Source organism: Carcharodon carcharias, chromosome 5 (genome assembly GCF_017639515.1).
Source record: "Carcharodon carcharias isolate sCarCar2 chromosome 5, sCarCar2.pri, whole genome shotgun sequence".
Lineage (NCBI taxonomy): Eukaryota > Metazoa > Chordata > Chondrichthyes > Lamniformes > Lamnidae > Carcharodon > Carcharodon carcharias.
Window position 1 is genome coordinate 26,541,580 of NC_054471.1, and position 20,201 is coordinate 26,561,780.

The 20,201-nt window shown below is 44.6% G+C and overlaps 1 protein-coding gene across 4 annotated transcripts in view; it reads right to left on the bottom strand.

The window, feature by feature from the left end:
• lin9 (lin-9 DREAM MuvB core complex component) overlaps nt 1-20,201 on the bottom strand; it is a 96,554-nt gene that overhangs the window by 17,294 nt on the left and 59,059 nt on the right. For all 4 annotated transcript variants that reach the window (XM_041188892.1, XM_041188895.1, XM_041188894.1 and 1 more), the window contains exons 7-11: nt 16,364-16,521; nt 15,394-15,527; nt 10,900-11,019; nt 2,320-2,421; nt 340-420 (exon numbers count right to left, since the gene is read on the bottom strand). In XM_041188892.1, the coding sequence (XP_041044826.1) occupies nt 340-420; nt 2,320-2,421; nt 10,900-11,019; nt 15,394-15,527; nt 16,364-16,521 (595 nt within the window). The remainder of the gene's footprint in view (nt 1-339; nt 421-2,319; nt 2,422-10,899; nt 11,020-15,393; nt 15,528-16,363; nt 16,522-20,201) is intronic.

Sequence of the window (20,201 nt, forward strand, 5' to 3'; positions counted from 1 at the left end):
TTCTAGCAACCTAAGCTCTCTGGGATTCAGTGGGTGGGATGGGTTCTTATGGGAAAGAGAGAACCCACACTCTACATCAGGCAGGCAGAACTCTGTGGCTTGGGGAGGACCCTTTATGGAAATTACTTTGGTGATGGGTTTGGTGATGCATGTCAAACATCCGGCTGATCTAACGGGGAAAAAGAAGAGCAGTCAGGGCACCAGGACCGCCCATCAGCATTCCCTCAACCAACACCAAAATCAATGTCAATCTCTGGGTGGACAACCATTGGAGAAAACAATCATTAATCAAGTGCTTTACTTAAAGCCTGAGGGAAAAAAACTGGGAAGAGCCTTTACCAGTTTCTCTGCTTCCGTGTTCATTTCTTTTAACTGTTTGATGTGTTCTTTCTTGATCATGAGAATTTTTGATAATCTTGTCTAAAAGGTAAGACAAAGGTAACAGGAATCAGACAATGAAGATGAACTTGCTGTGGCTCCACATGGCATGGAAATTGTTTTCCTCTCCGCACAATGAGGATAAGTAACTTGATACGAGGGATGGTTACTCGATAGTTACAGCAAACTGTGCTATGTACAGCAAATATAGAAATTCACAGGATATTGCACTATGACAAAAACCACTTGCACTGCATGAGCGTCATGGCCAGGACCTCCGTTCCTGTGCCGCTTAGTGACTATAAGATGTAGGAGCAGAAGCAGGCCATTCGGCCCATCGAGTCTGCTCCGCCATTCAATGAGATCATGGCTGATCTGATAATCCTCAACTCCACTTTCCTGCCTTTTCCCCATAACCTTTGATTGCCTTACTGATTAAAAATCTGTCTATCTCAGCCTTGAATATACTTAATGATCCAGCCTCTCTCCCCCTCTGCTAAAGTAATCTCATGCCAGGGAAACTGGCAGCGCTCTGGTAGCTAACCCAAGTGTTGCATGTGACAGGGAAGATCAGCAGGTTATTCAACTATCAAGCTCAGTCCTGTCTCATCAAACATACATGTGCATATATTTACCATCTGACCTGGCGCCATCTCTATTAGATACCATTCTTCGCTGCCTTAGTAAATTTGTAGCCTCCTAATAACTATTAATTCCACCGGTTGAGGTGGAACCTTTACATAAGGAAGGATGTACCTCCCTGAGGGGCACTGCAGCAAAGATTTACTAGGCTGATTCCTACCATGAGAGATGAAGTAAAACAGAACTATACTCTCCAGAGTTTAGAAGAATCCAAGGTGATATGATTGAAATATTCTGAGGCTGCTTAATGGGGCCTGGTAGGGAGTGGGGTAGATGCTGAAAGGCTGTTTCCCTTGGGGCAGGGGAGTTTAGAACTGGGAGACAGTGTGTTAAGATAAAGGATCAATCTTTAAGACTAAGATGAGGAGGAATTTCTTCACTGAAAGGATTGCGAATCTTTGGAATTCTCTAGCCCAGAGGGTCCCAGTGCTCAGTTGTTGAATATATGCATGGCTGAGACTGACAGAGGAATCAAGGGATTATGGGGATCCGGTGGGAAAGTATAATTGAGGTCCAAGATCAGGCATGCTCGTATGAATGGTCGAGCAGACTTGATGGGCTGTATGGTCTACTCCTGCTCCTATTTCTTATGTTATTAATCTTTTCTTTACTCCTTCCGTAGTTTTAATATTCCTCTTACAACAGGGTACCCAGAGCGCTACCCAATACTCCAAATGCAGCCTAAACAGGGAGTTCAGATTTGTAAAGTTTAATTACATAAAAATAAAAAGGTTGCAGTTGGTGCACAGGGAACCCTGTTGTACAAGTAATATATAAAGGAGGTAATAAGAAAGTTGTGAAAAACAGAAAGAGATGCACACATGCAGAATATGACGGACACACTCACTTCCTGCAATGCTTTTCTGTGGGCAGCTGATCAGATCTTTCAGAATTTAGTGTCGTACAATGTGTCATTATTTGCAGAGGATTCCACAGCACTAACCTGTGAAAGCAACTGCACTGTACAGATTGACAGTCAGATATTAAACCACAAGTTGTGCATGCACCTTGTGCCACACTGCTTGGAGCAAAGTGACGTGTGCAATTTCATACACCATATTCAGGCTCTGCAATGAGTCACTCAATCGGGGATGTAATCAAAACTTTGAGTGAAAGCCTGTTTCGCATTTGTTGGTTAGTGCCTGTTTTTCAGTCTCATTAACCAAGCTGGATGATGCCCATTTCTCAGCTCCATACCTCTTACATGAATTTCTTCCATTTGCTCAATATAATTTATGAATTTATTTAAAAACTCTTAATATTTATAAGAACATTTGATATTTAAACACACATACTCACCACCTGAATAAGGAATTCAATAGGAAATCCTCCAAGCGTGTCTCCTTCAGTGGCCGACAGTTTGCTTTTCCAAGGCGATTGACCCAAAAGTGGATCGTTATCCTGTCAAGTGCAAGGGGTGGGGGGGGAATAAAACTGTTAACGCAAAGTGGCAGCGGCATGGAGAAATATCGGGAATGACTCCCAATGCAAAAATTGGAGTTTGGGGTTAGCTTTAGCTCAATTGTAGCACGCTCCCTTCTAAATCCGAAGATTGTGGGTTAAAACTCATTCCAGGGTGGTAAGCTGTATTGCGATGACATTTCAGTTAGGATTGTCTGGAGTCTCCCAGGGACTACTGCTTGAAGAACAGGGCGATTGTTGCCCTTTAAATTCCTCTCTGTAGCAGCACAGCACCTCTCTGCACCCCCCTTGTGTCTTCACCAGCCACATAGAAGCTTCTAGATTGGTAACATCGCTCAACAGATCATAAGAAATATGATAAGCCTGCTCCGCCATTCGATAAAATCATGCTGATCTGATTGTGGCCTTAGCTTCACTTTCCTGCCTGTCCCCCATTACCCTGAACTCCTTTGTAGATAGATGTTGATATATATTCAATGAGCCAGCCTCCACTGCTCGCAGGGAAAGAGAATTCCAAAGATTAATCACCCTCAGAAGAAATTCCTCCTCAGCTCTGTCTTAATTGAGAGACACCTTATTCTGAAACTGTGCCCCCTAGTTCTAGGTTCCCATTCAAGTGGAAACATTCAGTCAATATCCATCCTGTCAAGCTTCTCAGAATCTTATATGTTTCAATAAGATCACCACTCATTCTTCTAAACTCGTGATTATTGGCTCTGCTCAGCCTGGGTTAAAGCAAATATAGGACATGGGAGCAGGGTTAGGCCATTTGGCTTGCTCTGCCGTTCAATAAGATCATGGCTGATCAGATGTGGCCCCAATTCCACTTTCCTGCCCACCCACCATAACCTCTCTTGTCTACCAAAAATTTAACTTGGTCTTGAATAACTTCAATGACTCAGCCTCCACTGTTTTCTAAGGAAAAGAATTTCACAGACTAATAAACCTCAGAAAGAATTTCTCCTCATCTCCATCTTAAAAGAGAGAACTCTTGTTTTAGACTGTGTCCGTGTGTTCTAGTCTCCCCGACAAGAGGAAACACCCTCCTGGTATCCACTCTATAAAATCCCCTCAGGATCCTATATGTTCCAATAAGATCACCTCTCATTCTTCTAAACTCCAGTGGGTGTAGGCCCAACCTGCTCAACCTTTCTTCATAGGATAAGCCTTCATCCCAAGAATGAGTCGAGTGAAACAGCATGGGAGTGAGCCTAATTAGCTCTTTCAAAAGAGCTGGCACAGGCATGATGGGCTGAAATGTCTCTTCCTGTGCTCTAAGATTCGATGAAACTCCATATCCCCACTTTGTGTGTAAAGAATTTCCTCCTAAATTTTTTATTTGATCTGTGCAGTACTGAGGGTATACCACACTGTCAGAGGTTTCTTCTTTCAGGTGAGATGATAAAGAAACCTGTTTACTCTCTCAGATGGATGTGATTTCTGGGGCCTTGTGTTTAGACTGGCTGTGACGTTTGTCCACATTGCTAATGTAACTATAGCTCTGGCTGTGAATCATAGTTCTTTTTCTAAGCGCTGTGCTGCTGCAGTACTGTTTAGTTCCACTAAGGGGAGCTCTAACATACTGTATATGATCATACTGTTTCTCCCTTCAACTCCTCTCACTTCCTCCAAATAAAAGGTGTGGTTATGGGCACCCGTATGGGCCCCAGCTATGCCTGTCTCTTTATGGGGTATGTGGAACATTCCTTGTTCCAGTCCTACTCCGGCCCCCTTCCACAACTCTTTCTCCGGTACATCGATGATTACTTCGGTGCTGCTTCATGCTCTCGTCTGGACCTGGAAAAATTTGTTAATTTTGCTTCCAATCTCCACCCCTCCATTTTCACGTGGTCCATCTCTGACACTTCCCTTCCTTGACCTCTGTCTCAATTTCTGGTGATAGACTGTCCACCAATATTCATTATAAGCCTACCGACTCTCACAGCTACCTCGACTACAGCTCCTCACATCCCGCTTCCTGTAAGGACTCCATCCCATTCTCTCAATTTCTTCGCCTCTGTCGCATCTGTTCCGATGATGCTACATTCAAGAACAGTTCCTCTGACATGTCCTCCTTCTTCCTTAACTGAGGTTTTCCACCCACGGTCATTGATAGGGCCCTCAACTGTGTCCGATCCATCTCCAGTGCATCTGCCCTCACGCCTTCTTCTCCCTCCCAGAAACATGATAGGGTCCCCCTTGTCCTCACTTATCACCCCACCAGCCTCCGCATTCAAAGGATCATCCTCCGCCATTTCCGCCAACTCCAGCATGATGCCGCCACCAAACACATCTTCCCTTCACCCCCCCCCGGCGGCATTCCACAGGGATCGTTCCCTCCGGGACATCCTGGTCCACTCCTCCATCACCCCCTACACCTCAATCCCCTCCCATAGCACCTTCCCATGCAACCGCTGAAGATGCAACACCTGCCCCTTCACTCTCCTCACTGTCCAAGGGCCCAAACAGCCCTTCCAAGTGAAGCAGCATTTCACTTGCACTTCCCACAATTTAGTCTACTGCATTTGTTGCTCCCAATGCGGTCTCCTCTACATTGGAGAGACCAAACGCAGACTGGGTGACCGCTTTGCGGAACACCTTCAGTCTGTCCGCAAGCATTACCCAGACCTCCCTGTCGCTTGCCATTTCAACACTCCACCCTGCTCTCATGCCCACATGTCCATCCTTGGCCTGCTGCATTGTTCCAGTGAAGCTCAACGCAGACTGGAGGAACAGCACCTCATCTTCCAACTAGGCACTTTACAGCCTTCCGGACTGAATATTGAGTTCAACAATTTTAGATCGTGAACTCTCTCCTCCATCCCCACCCCCTTTCCAATCCCCTTTTTTCCAATAATTTATATAGATCTTTCTTTTCCCGCCTATTTCCATTATTTTAAATGTATTTCCATCCCTTGTTTTATCTCTACCTTTTAGCCTGTTTTGATCCCTTCCCCTCACCCCAAACCCACTAGGGCTATCTGTACCTTGCTTGTCCTGCTTTCTACCCTTAATTAGCACATTCCTTAGATAATATCACCACCTTCAACACCTCTTTGTCCTTTTGTCTGTGACATCTTTTGGTTATCTCCACCTATCACTGACTCTTTATTCAGCTCTACTTGGTTCCCCCCACCCCCACCCCTTAAACCAGCTTACATTTCACCTCTTTTCTACTTTTACTTAGTTCTGTTGAAGGGTCATTTGGACTTGAAACGTTAACTGCGTCCCTCTCCGCCGATGCTGCCAGACCTGCTGAGTTTCTCCAGGTATTTTTATTTTTGATTTGGAGTTCCAGCGTCTGCAGTTTTTTGCTTTTATCTTACTGTTTTCCCCTGGTGCCAGGTCTTGGGCAATGTACCGTGTGGTAGTGTTATTGGTAAACCTCATATAACCAATGTAGTTTCCAATAAGTTATAAAACAGGTCTAGTCTAGCCTATTTCACTTTTTAAAGGAAAATCAAAAGGAACATAGGAGCAGGAATAGGTCAGTCAGACCCTTGGAGACTCCTCCACTATTCAAATAATTCAGGGCTAATCTGGACCCCATCAACTTGCTTCCGTAACTCTTAATACCCTTGCCTAACAAAAAAATCTCAGTTTTGACATTTTCAACGGATCCTCAGCTGCTTTCCTGTGGGAAAGAGTTTGCGACTTCCATTTGTGTGAAGTGGTGTTTCCTGACATCACCTCGGAACAGTCCAGCTCTCAAGGTGAGGTCCATCTCCCCTCGTTCCGAGCTCCCACCAGAAGAAATAGTTTCTCTCTGTCAATTTATCAACTCTTTGAATCATTTTAAACACCTTTTAGATATGCAAGTTTCAACCTCAGGAGAATCATCATTAGACTCCGTTATAAACACGTACACTGACCTTTCTCCCTTCATGTTTCAAAGCAGACTAGCAAGACCTGCTTTCTCTAACTGGAAGATATGCCAAGTTACCAAACCTTTAGTCTCACTGACGCTTTCTCACAGCTTCACTGTCTTAAGGGTCGCCAAGATGGGTAGGGAGTTCGACACTGCTCTGATTCAGACTACCTCCTTTGAACATCCTCACCAGCCACATCCACTGCCCAGCAATCCCCACCAGACACACCACAATAATTGCTGCTTGTGTTTATAAAACCTTTTACATAGTGAAGCATCCTGGGGGCTTCACAAGAGCATTACCAAATGAAATTTAACGCTTATGACCAATGCAGTTGGGTAAAGCTGAGTTATTTTAAAAAAACCCAGAGGGAAACTTTAAACAACTGTCATAACCTATAATTTTAAGTGTTATGTTTGAGATGCAACTCTAAATTCAGGAATCAGACCACCAGTTCGAGAGATTTTATATTAAGCTAAATGAAACATTTTATTAATTTACACAAGTTAAATACATACACATGGCTACAAATTACTACGATCATGACTTTTATCAAATTCCCAAACTAATCTCCATTAAGGCCACAGCGACCCATAGACTAAACCAAACACCAGGCAAAGCATTTTCACCTTACAAATTTCAAATGAGGTCCTTTTTGCTTTGGTTCCTGTGGAGACAGTTGGAAGTTTACAGCTGCTTTTGATCTCACATTGCCTCTGCTCTGCACACACAGCCCGTTGAATGTAAATTCTCATTGTAACACCAGCCTTTTCTAACAATAAAACCTCTTTTATAGTGCCAATTTTATTAGCAATATAAACATATCGCTTGGTCTCTGCTCACTAGGTGCCAGAATTCACCCCATTTCTTGAATGGTCTATTCAAAAAATGCAAATGTACTCTATCTCTCTTCCATACCAAATCTAATACACATCAAAGCACCCAGACTAGCTGGCTTTAATCCAATTAAGACACACCCACAGACTAAACCTCTATTTTAAAAGAAAAATATTTTCCAATAATATATACATTAATAGCTTCATGACAAACACCGAGAAAAAGCTTGGCCAAAGAGGTGGCTTTTAAAGGATCATTGTAAAAGGAGGAGAGAGAGGTTTAGAGAGGAAATTCCAGAACTTAGGGTCTAGGCAGCTGAAGGCCTGGCCAGCAATGGTGCAGCGATTAGAATTAAGGATGTGTAAGAGGCCAGAATTAGAACAGTGCTGCTATACTGGAGGGTTGTAGAGCTGAAGGAGGTTACAGAGATATGGAGAGGTAGGCCAGTGAGTTCAGAGGTGATAAGGGACTTGGTTCGTGTTAGAATACTGGCAGCAGAGTTTTGACTGAGCTTAAGTTTATGGAGACTGGAAGATGGGAGGCAGGCCAGGAATGCCTTAGAAAAGTCAAGTCTAGCTGTAATGGATGAGGGTTTCAGCAGCAGAGGAGCTGTGACAAAGGTGCAGTCAGGCAATATTATGTGCTCTTAATGATGTCGTGAATATGTGGTTGGAAGCGCATCTTAGAATCAAATATGACACAGAGGTTGCGAACAGTCTGGTCCAACCTCACAACTGCCAGAAGAATGGAGTTTGAGGTTGGGACTGAAGATAATGACTTCAGTCTTCCCAATACTTAATGAAGGAAATTTCTGCCCATCCAATACTGGATGTTGGACAAGCAGTCTGATGATTTAGACATTGAAGAGGGTCAAGGTGTTGGTGAGGTAGAGCTGGGTGTTGTCAGCATACATGTGAAGCATGATGTTGCATTTTCAGATGTTGCTGGCAAGGGGCAGCATGTCGATGAGAGGTAGGAGGGGGTCAAGGATACATCCTTGGGGAAACTGAAGGTTCCAGTGCAGAGATAGAAGAGAAGTTACTGTAGGAGATTTTCTGGCTATGGCGGAATAGGTAAGAAAAGAACCAGGTGAATACAGACACACCTTGAAACAGCCCCCTCCAGACCCAGCCACGTCCGCCTCGAAACAGCCCCCTCCTCACTCAGCCACGTCCACCTCGAAACAGCCCCCACCACCCAGCCTTGTCCGTCTCAAAACAGGCCTCCCACCCAGCCACATCCGCCTCGAAACAGCCCCCTCCTCACTCAACCACGTCCACCTCGAAACAGCCCCCACCACACCCAGCCACGTCCATCTTGAAACAGCCCCCTCCTCACTCAACCACGTCCACCTCGAAACAGCCCCCACCACACCCAGCCACGTCCATCTTGAAACAGCCCCCTCCTCACTCAACCACGTCCACCTCGAAACAGCCCCCACCACACCCAGCCACGTCCATCTTGAAACAGCCCCCTCCACACCCAGCCACGTCCATCTTGAAACAGCCCCCTCCACACCCAGCCACGTCCATCTTGAAACAGCCCCCTCCACACCCAGCCACGTCCATCTTGAAACAGCCCCCTCCACACCCAGCCACGTCCATCTTGAAACAGCCCCCACCACACCCAGCCACGTCTGCATTGAAACAGGCCCCTCCACACCCAGCCATGTCTGCACTGAAACAGGCCCCTCCACACCCAGCCATGTCTGCATTGAAACAGGCCCCCTCCACACCCAGCCACGTCCATCTTGAAACAGGCCCCTCCACACCCAGCCACGTCCATCTTGAAACAGGCCCCTCCACACCCAGCCACGTCTGCATTGAAACAGGCCCCCTCCACACCCAGCCACGTCCATCTTGAAACAGCCCCCTCCACACCCAGCCACGTCCATCTTGAAACAGCCCCCTCCACACCCAGCCACGTCCATCTTGAAACAGCCCCCTCCACACCCAGCCACGTCCATCTTGAAACAGCCCCCTCCACACCCAGCCACGTCCATCTTGAAACAGCCCCCTCCACACCCAGCCACGTCCATCTTGAAACAGCCCCCTCCACACCCAGCCACGTCCATCTTGAAACAGGCCCCACCTCACTCAGCCACGTCCATCTTGAAACAGCCCCCTCCACACCCAGCCACGTCCACCTGGAAACAGGCCCCCCCTCCATGCTACACCCACCAATAACACCCACCTCTGAATAACTGTATCACCTTCTGAAAGCCACTATCTTGAACATAAGTCTAATCTTGAGAAGGCATGTCTCTCTCTCTCTTTCTCTCCCTCGAAGGAAGTCAATTTTCAAGCAAATGCTCAAGACCTCGCCCTCCCATATAAACTTATAACAACAATTCATATGCACTGATGCATTTGAATCTCTTAATTGTTGTATATGCTGTGATTATGATCATTTGTATTGTCTGCGAATTGTATGGGAATAAATAAATATAGTCCCCAAAAATCTGAACAGAAAAAATGGTCTAATGTGAAAGCATGTAATTACGTTATATGTGCAGTGGGCCATGGGTTTGTACCTTACACTGGAGGTATCCTACACAATCTTTTAGTACGTGATAGTTTGAAAGGAGATAGAAATGTTGATCAGATTTTTTTGGGGGAGGGGGAAGTGGGGATGGCCTGGATTAGGCTCCCTCCACCGCCTCCCTAAACCCAGAAACACACTTTGTTATTTAGGATACTACCAATTACAATATGCATTGCATTTTTGAACCATCTTAAAATCGGGTATTTGTTCAACTTCACTGAAAACTGATTTTCATTCACTATTCAGGAATGAATTTTTCCTTTAGATTGTAAAATCCTGATTCGCTCAGTAGTAGGAGGAGGTTACTGGGAGAAAAAATATAGATCATTTTTTGGTTTATAAATGCCTAACAATTGGAGGAATTGAGTTCCATCTAATTGACCATCAGGTCAGCTCAGTCAGAGCTGTGGTTAATGGCAACCATCCTTCCAAACTGGTGTAATATTGTTCGGAATTTTAAGGAATGAGCTACCTTTGAAAATTCTGAATGATCACATTAAAAATGTAATTTAATTTTAACCATTTATATTGTTTACAAGCAATTGCTTTAAAGATGAAAGAAAATCAATGACCTTTGTGGGTTCAGAACAGAATAATTAAACCTAGTTCCTGAAAGAGGGTTTTGATGGAGAAAGTAAGGGCAAACCATTACAGCAGCAGAAGGGCCAGTAACTAGGGGACTAGATTTGGGGTAACTCATAGATGTTTACAGCACAGAAAGAGGCCATTTGGCCCATCGTGTCCACGCCAGTCAACAAGGATCTGATTGCACTAATTGGCAAAACAGCCAGAGGCGAGATAAGGAATTATTTTTACATAGCGACTTAAGATGATTTGGAATGCACTGCCTGAAAGGATAGTGGAAACAGATTCAATGTTAAGTTTCAAAAGGCAAATGGATAAATACTTGAAAAGGAAAAATTTGCAGGGGTCAGGAATTGGGACTAAGTGGATCGCTCTTTCAAAGAGTTGGCACAGGCATGATGGGATTAATGGCCTCCTACTGTGCTACAACATTCCATAGTTATCTCCAGTTCAAAAGACTGGTGTCCCTAAATCCAATGAAGACGGCCACACAATATCCTTAAGGTGGGACTGGCGGGGGGGGGGGGGGGGGGAATCACAGAATGACATCACCACATTCAATTCTGAACATTTCCTTTTGCTTATAGGCCAGTAAGAGAGCAAAATGAAAGAAGCAACTTACTGCGATGGGAGACTGGGCGCTGGTAGTGTAAGGCAGTCGCGGTGGTGTCAAGTAATACCTGGAGGGTCGCTGCTTCTGAGCGAAGGCAGTGATGGGCATAGTTTCATGAGGCTCGTTACTCTGAGGGTGACAGCAAAGTACAATAAAATTCTGAATTCAAATATAAATGTAGACTTTTCTTTTTTAAAATTGCAATTGTACAGCAACAAAACTTAAGGGCTTAGCAGTGTAGTGGTTATGGGTATTGGGCTAAGCTGTTGAAAGTTCAAACGCCCAATGTGACGAGTTGCACTATTAATAATGTAAATCTGGCGTTCTATGAGCTGTCATGAGAAAAAAACGAGAAGTCCTTGAAAAGCTACTGAATTGTAGTTTAAAACCTCAACCGGTTCATTAATGTCTTTCAGAGAATAGAACCAGCCGTCTCTCTCTCTCTCTGGTCAGGGCCTACAAGTAACTCCAGTCCCACGCTACTGACACTAAAAGCTGAGGGGGCAAACCACCCTGTCATAGAAACAATTGCTGAACACCTAGCACCGTCTTTACAGTAACCGAGAGCAAGGACAAACAGGGCTGTCGGGTAAGAGTGGTGGAGTGAGACTAGTTAGGCAGCTCTTTCCAAGAGCCAGCACAGGCATGATGAGCCAAATGGCCTCCTCCTGTGCTTTAAGGATTCTAGGTTATTAGTAGTAGCAAGGTTTATTATTTAATAGATAGAGGAATGGCAGGGCAGCTCTCACCTCAAGTGCACATCTTGGACTTTGTGGGAACTCCTGGATAACCATGTGTGCAGGAAGTGTCATCAGTTGCAGCAGCTCGCCCACTGGGTTTCGGAGCTTGAGCTACAGCTGGCATCACTGCAGCGCATCCATGAGGTTGAGAGTTACATGGATAGCTTGTTTATAGGTGTGGTCACTCTGCAGCTTAAGAGTGCAGAGTGGCGGAAGGAATGGGTGACCGCCAGGCAGTCAAGAAGAAACGGGTAGATAGTGCACGAGGCCCTGAGTGCATCCCACTCTCCACCTGTCTTCAGTTCTGAATACTGATGAGAGTGATGGTTCGTCTGGGGATTGTAGGCAGGGCCAAGTTCAGATGTACAGGGTTGGATGGGGGGTGGGGACAGGAAAAAGACTGGAAGAGCAATAGTGATAGGAGGTTCCATAGTTAGGGGAACAGACAGGTGTTTCTGCAGCTGCAGATTTGAATCCTGAATGGTATGTTGCCTCGCTGATGCCAGGCTTAAGGATTTCACTGAATGGCTGCAGAGCACCCCGAGGGGGGAGGGTGAACAGCCAGCAGTTGCGATCCACATCGGTACCAATGACATAGGTAGAAAGGGAGATGTAGTCCTACAGTTAGAATTTCAGGAGCTAGGTAGAAAATTACAGGCAGGACCTCAAAAGTATTAATCTCCAGGTTACTCCTGGTGTCACACATGAACGAGTAGAGAAATGGGAGGATAAAGCAGGTGATTGTGTGGCTGGGAAGGTAGGTGCGGGAGGGGAGGGCTTTAGATTCCTTTGACATTGGGATCTGTTTTGAGGGAGATGGGGTCTGCACAGGCTGGATGGGTCGCATCTAAACAGATCTGGGACCAATTTCCTTGTGGGGTGATCCGCTAGTTCTATTGGGGAAGGTTTAAATCAAAATGGCAAGGCTGTGAGAATCAAGAGGTAATATCAGAGAGGAATATCAAGTTACAGAGAATACTGGGGGAGACAGATAGCGCTAGAGTAGTAAACAGTGAGCTATTAGGTGGGTTCAGAGTAAGGAGAAAAGTCTAAATTAGAATTACTGCACATGTGTGTGAATGGGTGCAGTGTAGTAAATAATGTTGATGCGGTACAGACACGGGGTACCATTTGGGAATGTGATGTTGCGTTGATAACAGAGTCCTGGTTCAAAGGGCAGGACTGGGTATTAAATATTCCTCATACAAGGTGTTCAGGAAAGATAGGAAAGGAAGGAGATGGGGTGGGGGGGTGGGTGGGGGTGGGTGGGGGGGGGGGGGGGTTGTGTGTGTGGTGTCAGTATTGATGAAGGAGAACATTGCAGTGCTGGAGAGAGAGGATGTCCTAAAGAGGTGAAGGAAAGAATCTATTTATTAAGGCTAAGGAACAAAAAGGTGCAATTACATTGCTCGTTGTAATCTATAAGCCACAAACTATTGGGAAAGATTCAGAGGAACAAATTTGCAAGGAAATTACAAAAGTGCGTAAATTCTAAGAACATTACAATGGGGGAACTTTAATTATCCGACTATAGACTGGGATAGCAGTAGTATAAAGGGCAGAGAGGGTCAAGAGTTCTTAGACTGTGTTCAGGAGAATTTTCCATAGCAATCTGTTTCCAATCCAAAGAGAAAGGAGGCACTGATAGATCTGGTTCTTGGAAATGAGGTGGGCCAGGTGGATCAAGTGTCTATAGGGGAACATTTAGGGGACTGTAATCATTTTATCATATGGTTTAGGTTTGCTATGGAAAAGGACAAGGGGAATCCCGAGTAAGAATAATTAACTGGGAGAAAGCCAACTTCAATGGAGTGAGAATGGATCCGACCCAGAGAAATTGGAATCAAAGGTTGGCAGGCAAAATGGTAGCTGAACAATGGGCTGCCATTAAAGAAGAGATAGTTCAGGAACAGGGGAAAAGGTAGGGAAAACAAATCCAGAGCTCCTTGGATGACAAGACAGAGATTAAGATGATGAAATAAAAGTCAGGTGGATAATACAACCGAGAACCAGGCTGAATATAAAAGGTTCAGAAGGGAAATGAAAAAGCAAATAAGAGAAGCAAAGAGAGAGTATGAGAAGAGATCGGCAACAAACATAAAAGAGAATCCAAAAGTCTTCTACAGGCATATAAATAGTAAAAGGGTGGTAAAAGGAGGAGTGGGACCAATTAGGGACTAAAAACGGAATTTACACATCAAGGCAGAAGGCACAGCTGAGGTATTAAATTAATACTTTACATCTGTCTTTACCAAGGAAGATGCTGCTGCACAGGTCATAGGCAATGGCCCCTATGGAATGCTGAAAGAAGAGGGGAAGATGTGTTTGATGGTGGCATTGTGCTGGAGGTGGCGAAAATGACCGAAAATGATCTATTGAATATGAAGGCTGGTGGGGTGGAAGGGGTGAGAGCAGAATGTGGCGTATACAGTTGAGGGCCCTGTCAAACACGGTGGGTGCAGGGAGATTCCTCTTAGAAAAAAAAAATCTCAGAAACGCTGGTGTGAAAGGCTGCATTACTGGAACAGATGAAGAACAGATTTGTAAGTGAAGCTAAAGCTCATGGAATAAAAGGAAAAGTAGCAACATGGCTATGAAATTGGCTGATTAAGAGGAGACAGTCGTGGTGAACAGTTGCTTTTTGGACTACAGGAGATTTATAGTGGAGTTCCCTAGGGGTTGATATTAGGATCCTTGCTTTTCCTGACATATATTGATGACTTAGACCTTGGCGTACAGGGCACAATTTCAAAATGTAGAAGTATTGTGAACTGTGAGGGGATGATGTGGAACTTAAAAAGGACATGCAAAGATTGGTGGAATGGGTGGTCAAGTGGCAAATGAAATTTAATACAGGGATGTGTGAAGTGATTCATTTTGGTAGAAAGAATGCAGAGAGACAATATAGAATGAAGGATACAATTCTAAAGAAGGTGCAGGAGCAGAGGGACCTGGGTGCATATGTGCATAGATCTTTGAAGGAGGCAGGACGGGTTGAGAGTGGTTAATAGAGCATACAGTATCCTAGGCTTTATCAATAGCGGCATAAAAGCAAGGAAGTTATGTTAAAACTGTATAAAACTGTGGTTTAGCCTCAACTGGAATATTGTGTCCAGTTCTGGGCACTACACTTTAGGATGGATGCGAAAGTTTTAGAGAGGGTGCAGAAAAGATTCACTAGAATGATTCTAGGCATGAGGAACTTCAGTGACATAGATAGATTGGAGAAGTTGGGATTTTTTTCCTTGAAGAGAAGGTTGAGAGGAGATTTGACAGAGGTATTCAAAATCATGAGGAGTCTGGAGAGATGGGGAGAAACTGTTCTCATTGGTGGAAGGATTGAGAACCAGAGGGCATAGATTTAAGGCAACTGGCCAAAGCAATGGTGACATGAGGAAATACTTTTCACACAGTGAGTAGTTAGGATCTGGATTGCACTGCCTGAGATCGTGTGGTGGAGGCAGGGTCAACTGAGGCTGTTAATAGAGAATTGGATTATCTGAAAAATAAAAATGTGCAGGGTTATGGGGAAAAGGCTGGAGAGCGGCACTAGGTGAATTTCTCCTTCAGAGGGCCAGCACAGACACAATAGGCCAAATGGCTCTGGTTCTATAGGAAACTATGAAATGCTCCCTTGGCAGCGTTCTCCACACTGAATGAAAAAACAAAATGTCAGTATATCACCTAACTGATGTTTCTGCTTCTCAGATTTGGGAATTGTCACCTCACCACAAAAATGAAAAACCGGCAGTTAGTTACTTACAAGGACTTCATAATCAGGTACAGTGTGCGTTCCCAGTCCCGTCCGGTCAAACGTTACTCGGTATGTTGCGTTAATAGTGTCAACGGCATCAATTTGTCCCGTAAACAGGCCGTCATGAAAACCTCGAAGTCGTGCTAAGGTGGAACATGATGGAAGAAAGAAATAATCACAAACTTAACCAGGGTCCAATACGGTACTGAATGACAACACTAACTATTTTAGTGTTACCACTGAACCCAACCCAATACCTTACAATAGCCCATTCTGCACTTGGATTTAATCAGTAATTGGTACTGTTACTTATATTTACTTTGCATGAACTCCTGAGTTTTAAGGACTGTATTTATACATTTTGAATCATCATTGCTATGGGTGTTATTAGATACTTATGAAATTCTAAAAACTTTCACACAAAAAGTACAGCACAGAAAACAGGCCCTTCAGTGCAACTGGTCCTTGCCACTGTTTATACTCCAAATATGCCTCCTACCACCTGACTTCATCTAACCCTATCTGTATATCCTTCTAGTCCTTTCTCCCTCATGTGCTCCTCCAGTTGACTCTTAAATGTGTTTATGTTATTTGCCTCAGCTACTGTCTGTGGCAGAGTTCCCTATTCTAACACCCTTTGGGTAAAAATGTTTCTTCTGAATTCCCTGTTGGATTTGTTGGTGACTATCTTATATTGATGGCTCCTAGTTCTGGTCTCCAGACAAAAGGAAACATCCCTATGCCTATCCCATCAACCTCTTCATAAATTTGAGGCTCTCTATCAGGTCCACATTTAATACAAGGGTTCCAGCTGTTGATGAGAAGTATAATTTTTAGTTCTGATACCATTCTTGTAAATCATTTTTGCACCTTCGCCAATGGTTCTATATCCTTTTTATAATATGGAGTGTGCCAAGTGTGAGTGGTGGGGGAGAAAATAAGGACACAAGGCAGGATAGTGCTGGGGTAACTGACTTACCGGTGACTTTTGTCCCTATAACTAGAGGTAATGGGATTTCATCTGGGAGATCTTTGTACTGGGACAGCTCTGTCACTTTCCTCTGTTGCAGAAGTCTGATCTTCTGTCGTTTGTGTTGTAAGGCAGACCGCTCTTCTGCGAAGAATGCTGCCGAACATCTGCAGTACAGGAGAAAGTGTTACAACGGTATGCCAGGTATGACTTCTACCCAATGGCTGTAATCGTCATTGTAATGACTGCACTATCATTTTCATATAGGACATAATCCTGTATGAGATGTCAGGATCTCCATGATTTTATTGCATTGCACTGGTATTTTTTTCCAGGATCCAGAGCACTGCTCTGCCAAAGGGTGGCCAGTGGGCTCATGTGTCACAGTTAGCAACAGGGCAGCTCTGGATTAAATCATGCTGAATCACAGGTTAAACTAAACATCTAATTCCAACCTATTAAAGCTAGCTTTTCATCTGTGCGTGTGCATCACACCTGATGTTTCTCTCCTCGGTCATTGCTTTTCCTTCTTGCTCTCTTGCTTTTACTGCCATTTGTCAATGCCACTGAAGGTGAGAAAAAGCAGCAGCATCAGGACTGAGGCAAGCAGGTGAGTTTAAGGTAGCAACTTTTACCTCATAATGTCTGGAGTTTTGTGAGGAAGAGCTGACACAGACACAGCTGGACGCATGTAGGGTGAAGGGAAGGGAAGGGGAGGAGGTCTCTAGCTGCTGCCCTCCCATAATGGATGCAGTTTGACAGGCGGGTAGGTAGAGATATTGCCACACTCAGGGTCATGTGAGTTGCTCCAAGGCAGCCGACAAAGAGGTGAGCATCCCCCCCCGACCATTTCCAACAGAGTTGTGTTGGGTGAGACAATGTTGGCAGAAATGGGTAGCCTGCAGATGGAGGAATAAAAGAATCTGCACAGGAGTAACAGCAGCCCTGAAACATGCGGCCTGCTTCTAGTTGGGTCCCGCTGTGTTTGAATCCATTTTTGGTTGTCTTAAACCATCTCCTCACTCTACTCCATCCTCAGCTTCAACAGTAAGTGCAAGGAGCTCATGGACTTACTTGTCACTAAAATTGAGATCAGCTACCTCTGCTGGGTCACACCCTGCCACTATCCCACCTGGACAAACTTCCTCTGATGTTCCCCACACCCTAGGCCTGAACTTGCATCTTTCTTTAGTTTCTCTCCTACTGCTCCCTGTATCCTCTCTGAGCTCATTTTGTCCATGAGACCCATCCCTGTTCCCTTGGTTCCTATTCCCACTAAACTGATCACCCAAATTGCCTTTCTGGCCCCCATGTTAGTGGATATCGTTAAGGGTTCTCTCTCTTCCGATGTTGTTCCTCTCTCCTTTAAATCTGCCATCATCATCCCTCCCCTCAAAAAAACCAACCCTTGATCCCATCATCCTTGCAAACTATTGCCCAATCTCTAACCTCCCTTTCCTCTGCAAAGCTCCTAATCGTGTTTTTTGAAATTATTTATTCTTTCATGGCATGTGAGCATCGCTGGCAAGGCCAGCCTTTTTTTGCCCATCCCTAATTGCGCTTGAACTGAGTGGCTTGCTAGGCCATTTCAGAGGGTAGTTAGGAGTCAACTACATTGCTGTGGATCTGGAGTCATGTGTAGGCCAGACCAGGTAAGGATGGCAGATTTCTTTTTCTGAAGGACATTAGTGGATCAGATGGGTTTTCACAACAATTGACAATAGGTTCATGGTCACCATTACTGAGACTAGCTTTCAATTTCAGTATTTTATTTATCTAATTAATTGAATTTAAATTCTACCAGCAACCAAGGTGGGATTTGAACCAGTGTTGTCAAAGCTTTGGCCTGGGTCTCTGGACATTCCAGTGACATCATGACTACACCCTGTCTTTCTCAATGCCTCCCTAATCCATTATCTTTCCTGGAACTCCGCTGTTTAAATCCTTCCAGTCAGGTTATCACCACTGCCACAGCACCAAAATGTCTCTTCTTCAAAGTCACCAATGGCATCCTATATGACTGTGACAAAGGTAAACTTTCCCTCCTTGTCCTTCTTAACCTGTCTGCAGCCTTTGACACTGTTGGCCACACCATCCTGCTCCAACACCTCTCCACTGTCATCCCTGGGCAGGACTGCTCTCACCTGCTTCAATTCTTATCTAATTATAGCCACACATCAGTTGCTATGGCTTCTCCTCCTGCTCCCAAACCATTACCTCTGGTGTCCCACAAGTACTTATCCTTGGTCCCCTTCTATTTCTCAGTTACATTCAGACCCTCGAAGACATCATCTGAAGGCACAGGATTAGTCTGCACATGTATGCTGACAACACCCAGCTCGACCTCGTCACTACCTCTCTCAACACCTCCCTCCACTGTTGTTAAATTGTCAAACTGCTTATCCAACATCCAGTACTGGACGAACAAAAATTTCCTCCAATTCAACATTGGAAAGACTGAAGCTATTATGTTCAGTGCCCACTCCAAACTCTCTTCCCTAGCTACTGACTCTACCCCTCTCCCTGGCTGAGGCTAAACTAAACTGTTAGCAACCGTGGTGTCATATTTAATCAAAGGTGATCTTCTGAGCACATATTCATGCCATCATTGGTAACATGGGGAGATGGTGGCGTTAATGGCAATGCCACTGGACTACTAATCCAGAGGCCCAAGCACATGCTTTGGGGATATGGGTTTGAATACCACCACAGCAGCTAGTGGAATTTAGATTCAATTAATAAATCTGGAATATAAAGCTAGTCTCAGTGCCAAGGAGCATGAAACTATCATCGCTTGTTGTAAAAAAAAAATCCATTTGGTTCTCTAATATCCTTTAGGGAAGGAAATCTGCCATCCTTACCTGGTCTGGTCTACACACGACTCCAGATCCACAGCAATGTAGTTGACTTTTAACTACCCTCTGAAATGGTCTAGCAAGCCACTCAGTTCAAGGGCAATTAGGGATGGGCAAAAAATGCTGGCCTTGCCAATGATGCCCACATTCCATGAAAAAATAAAGACATTTTGCCCATCTCAGTTCATCTGCTGCTGAAACCTTAACTCACTCCTTTGTTACCTTTAGATAATTCATAGAATCACAAAGTTTACTGCAAAAAAAGAGACCACTTGGCCCATCATGTCTACACCAGCTGAAAAATGAGCCACCCAGACTGATCCCACTTTGCAGGGTTTGATCTGTAGCCCTGCAGGTTACAGCACATGAAGTACATATCCAGACGCCTTTCAAATGAGTTGAGGTTTTCTGCCTTTCAGGCAGCGAGTTCCAGACCACTACAACTCTAAGGGTGAAAAGCATTTCTCTTATCTCCCCGTTAATCTTTCTACCAATCACTTTAAATCTATGCCCCCTGGTCACTGATCTCTCTGCTAATGTAAACAGGCCCTTTCCATCCACTCTCCCCAGGCCCCTCACAATTTTGTACATCAAATCTCCCCTCAGCCTCCTCTGTTCCAAGGAGAACAATCCCAGCCTATCCAATCTTTCCTCATAGCTGCAATTTTCCAGTGCTGGCAACATCTTCATAAAACCCCTCTGTACCCTCTCTAGTGCAATTACATCCTTCCTGTAATGAGGTGATCAGAACTGCATTCAGTACTCAAGCTGTGGTCTAACTAATGTTTTATATAGTTCCAGCATAACCTCCCTGTCCTTATATTCTATACCTCGGCTAATAAATTAAGGGATTTCACATGCCTTCTTAACCACCTTATCAACCCTTCCTGCTACCTTCAGGAATCTGTGGGTATTCACTCCAAGGTCCCTCACTTCCTCCAATTTATCCTGTATTCCTTTGCTTTGTTTGAACTCCCCAAATACATCACCTC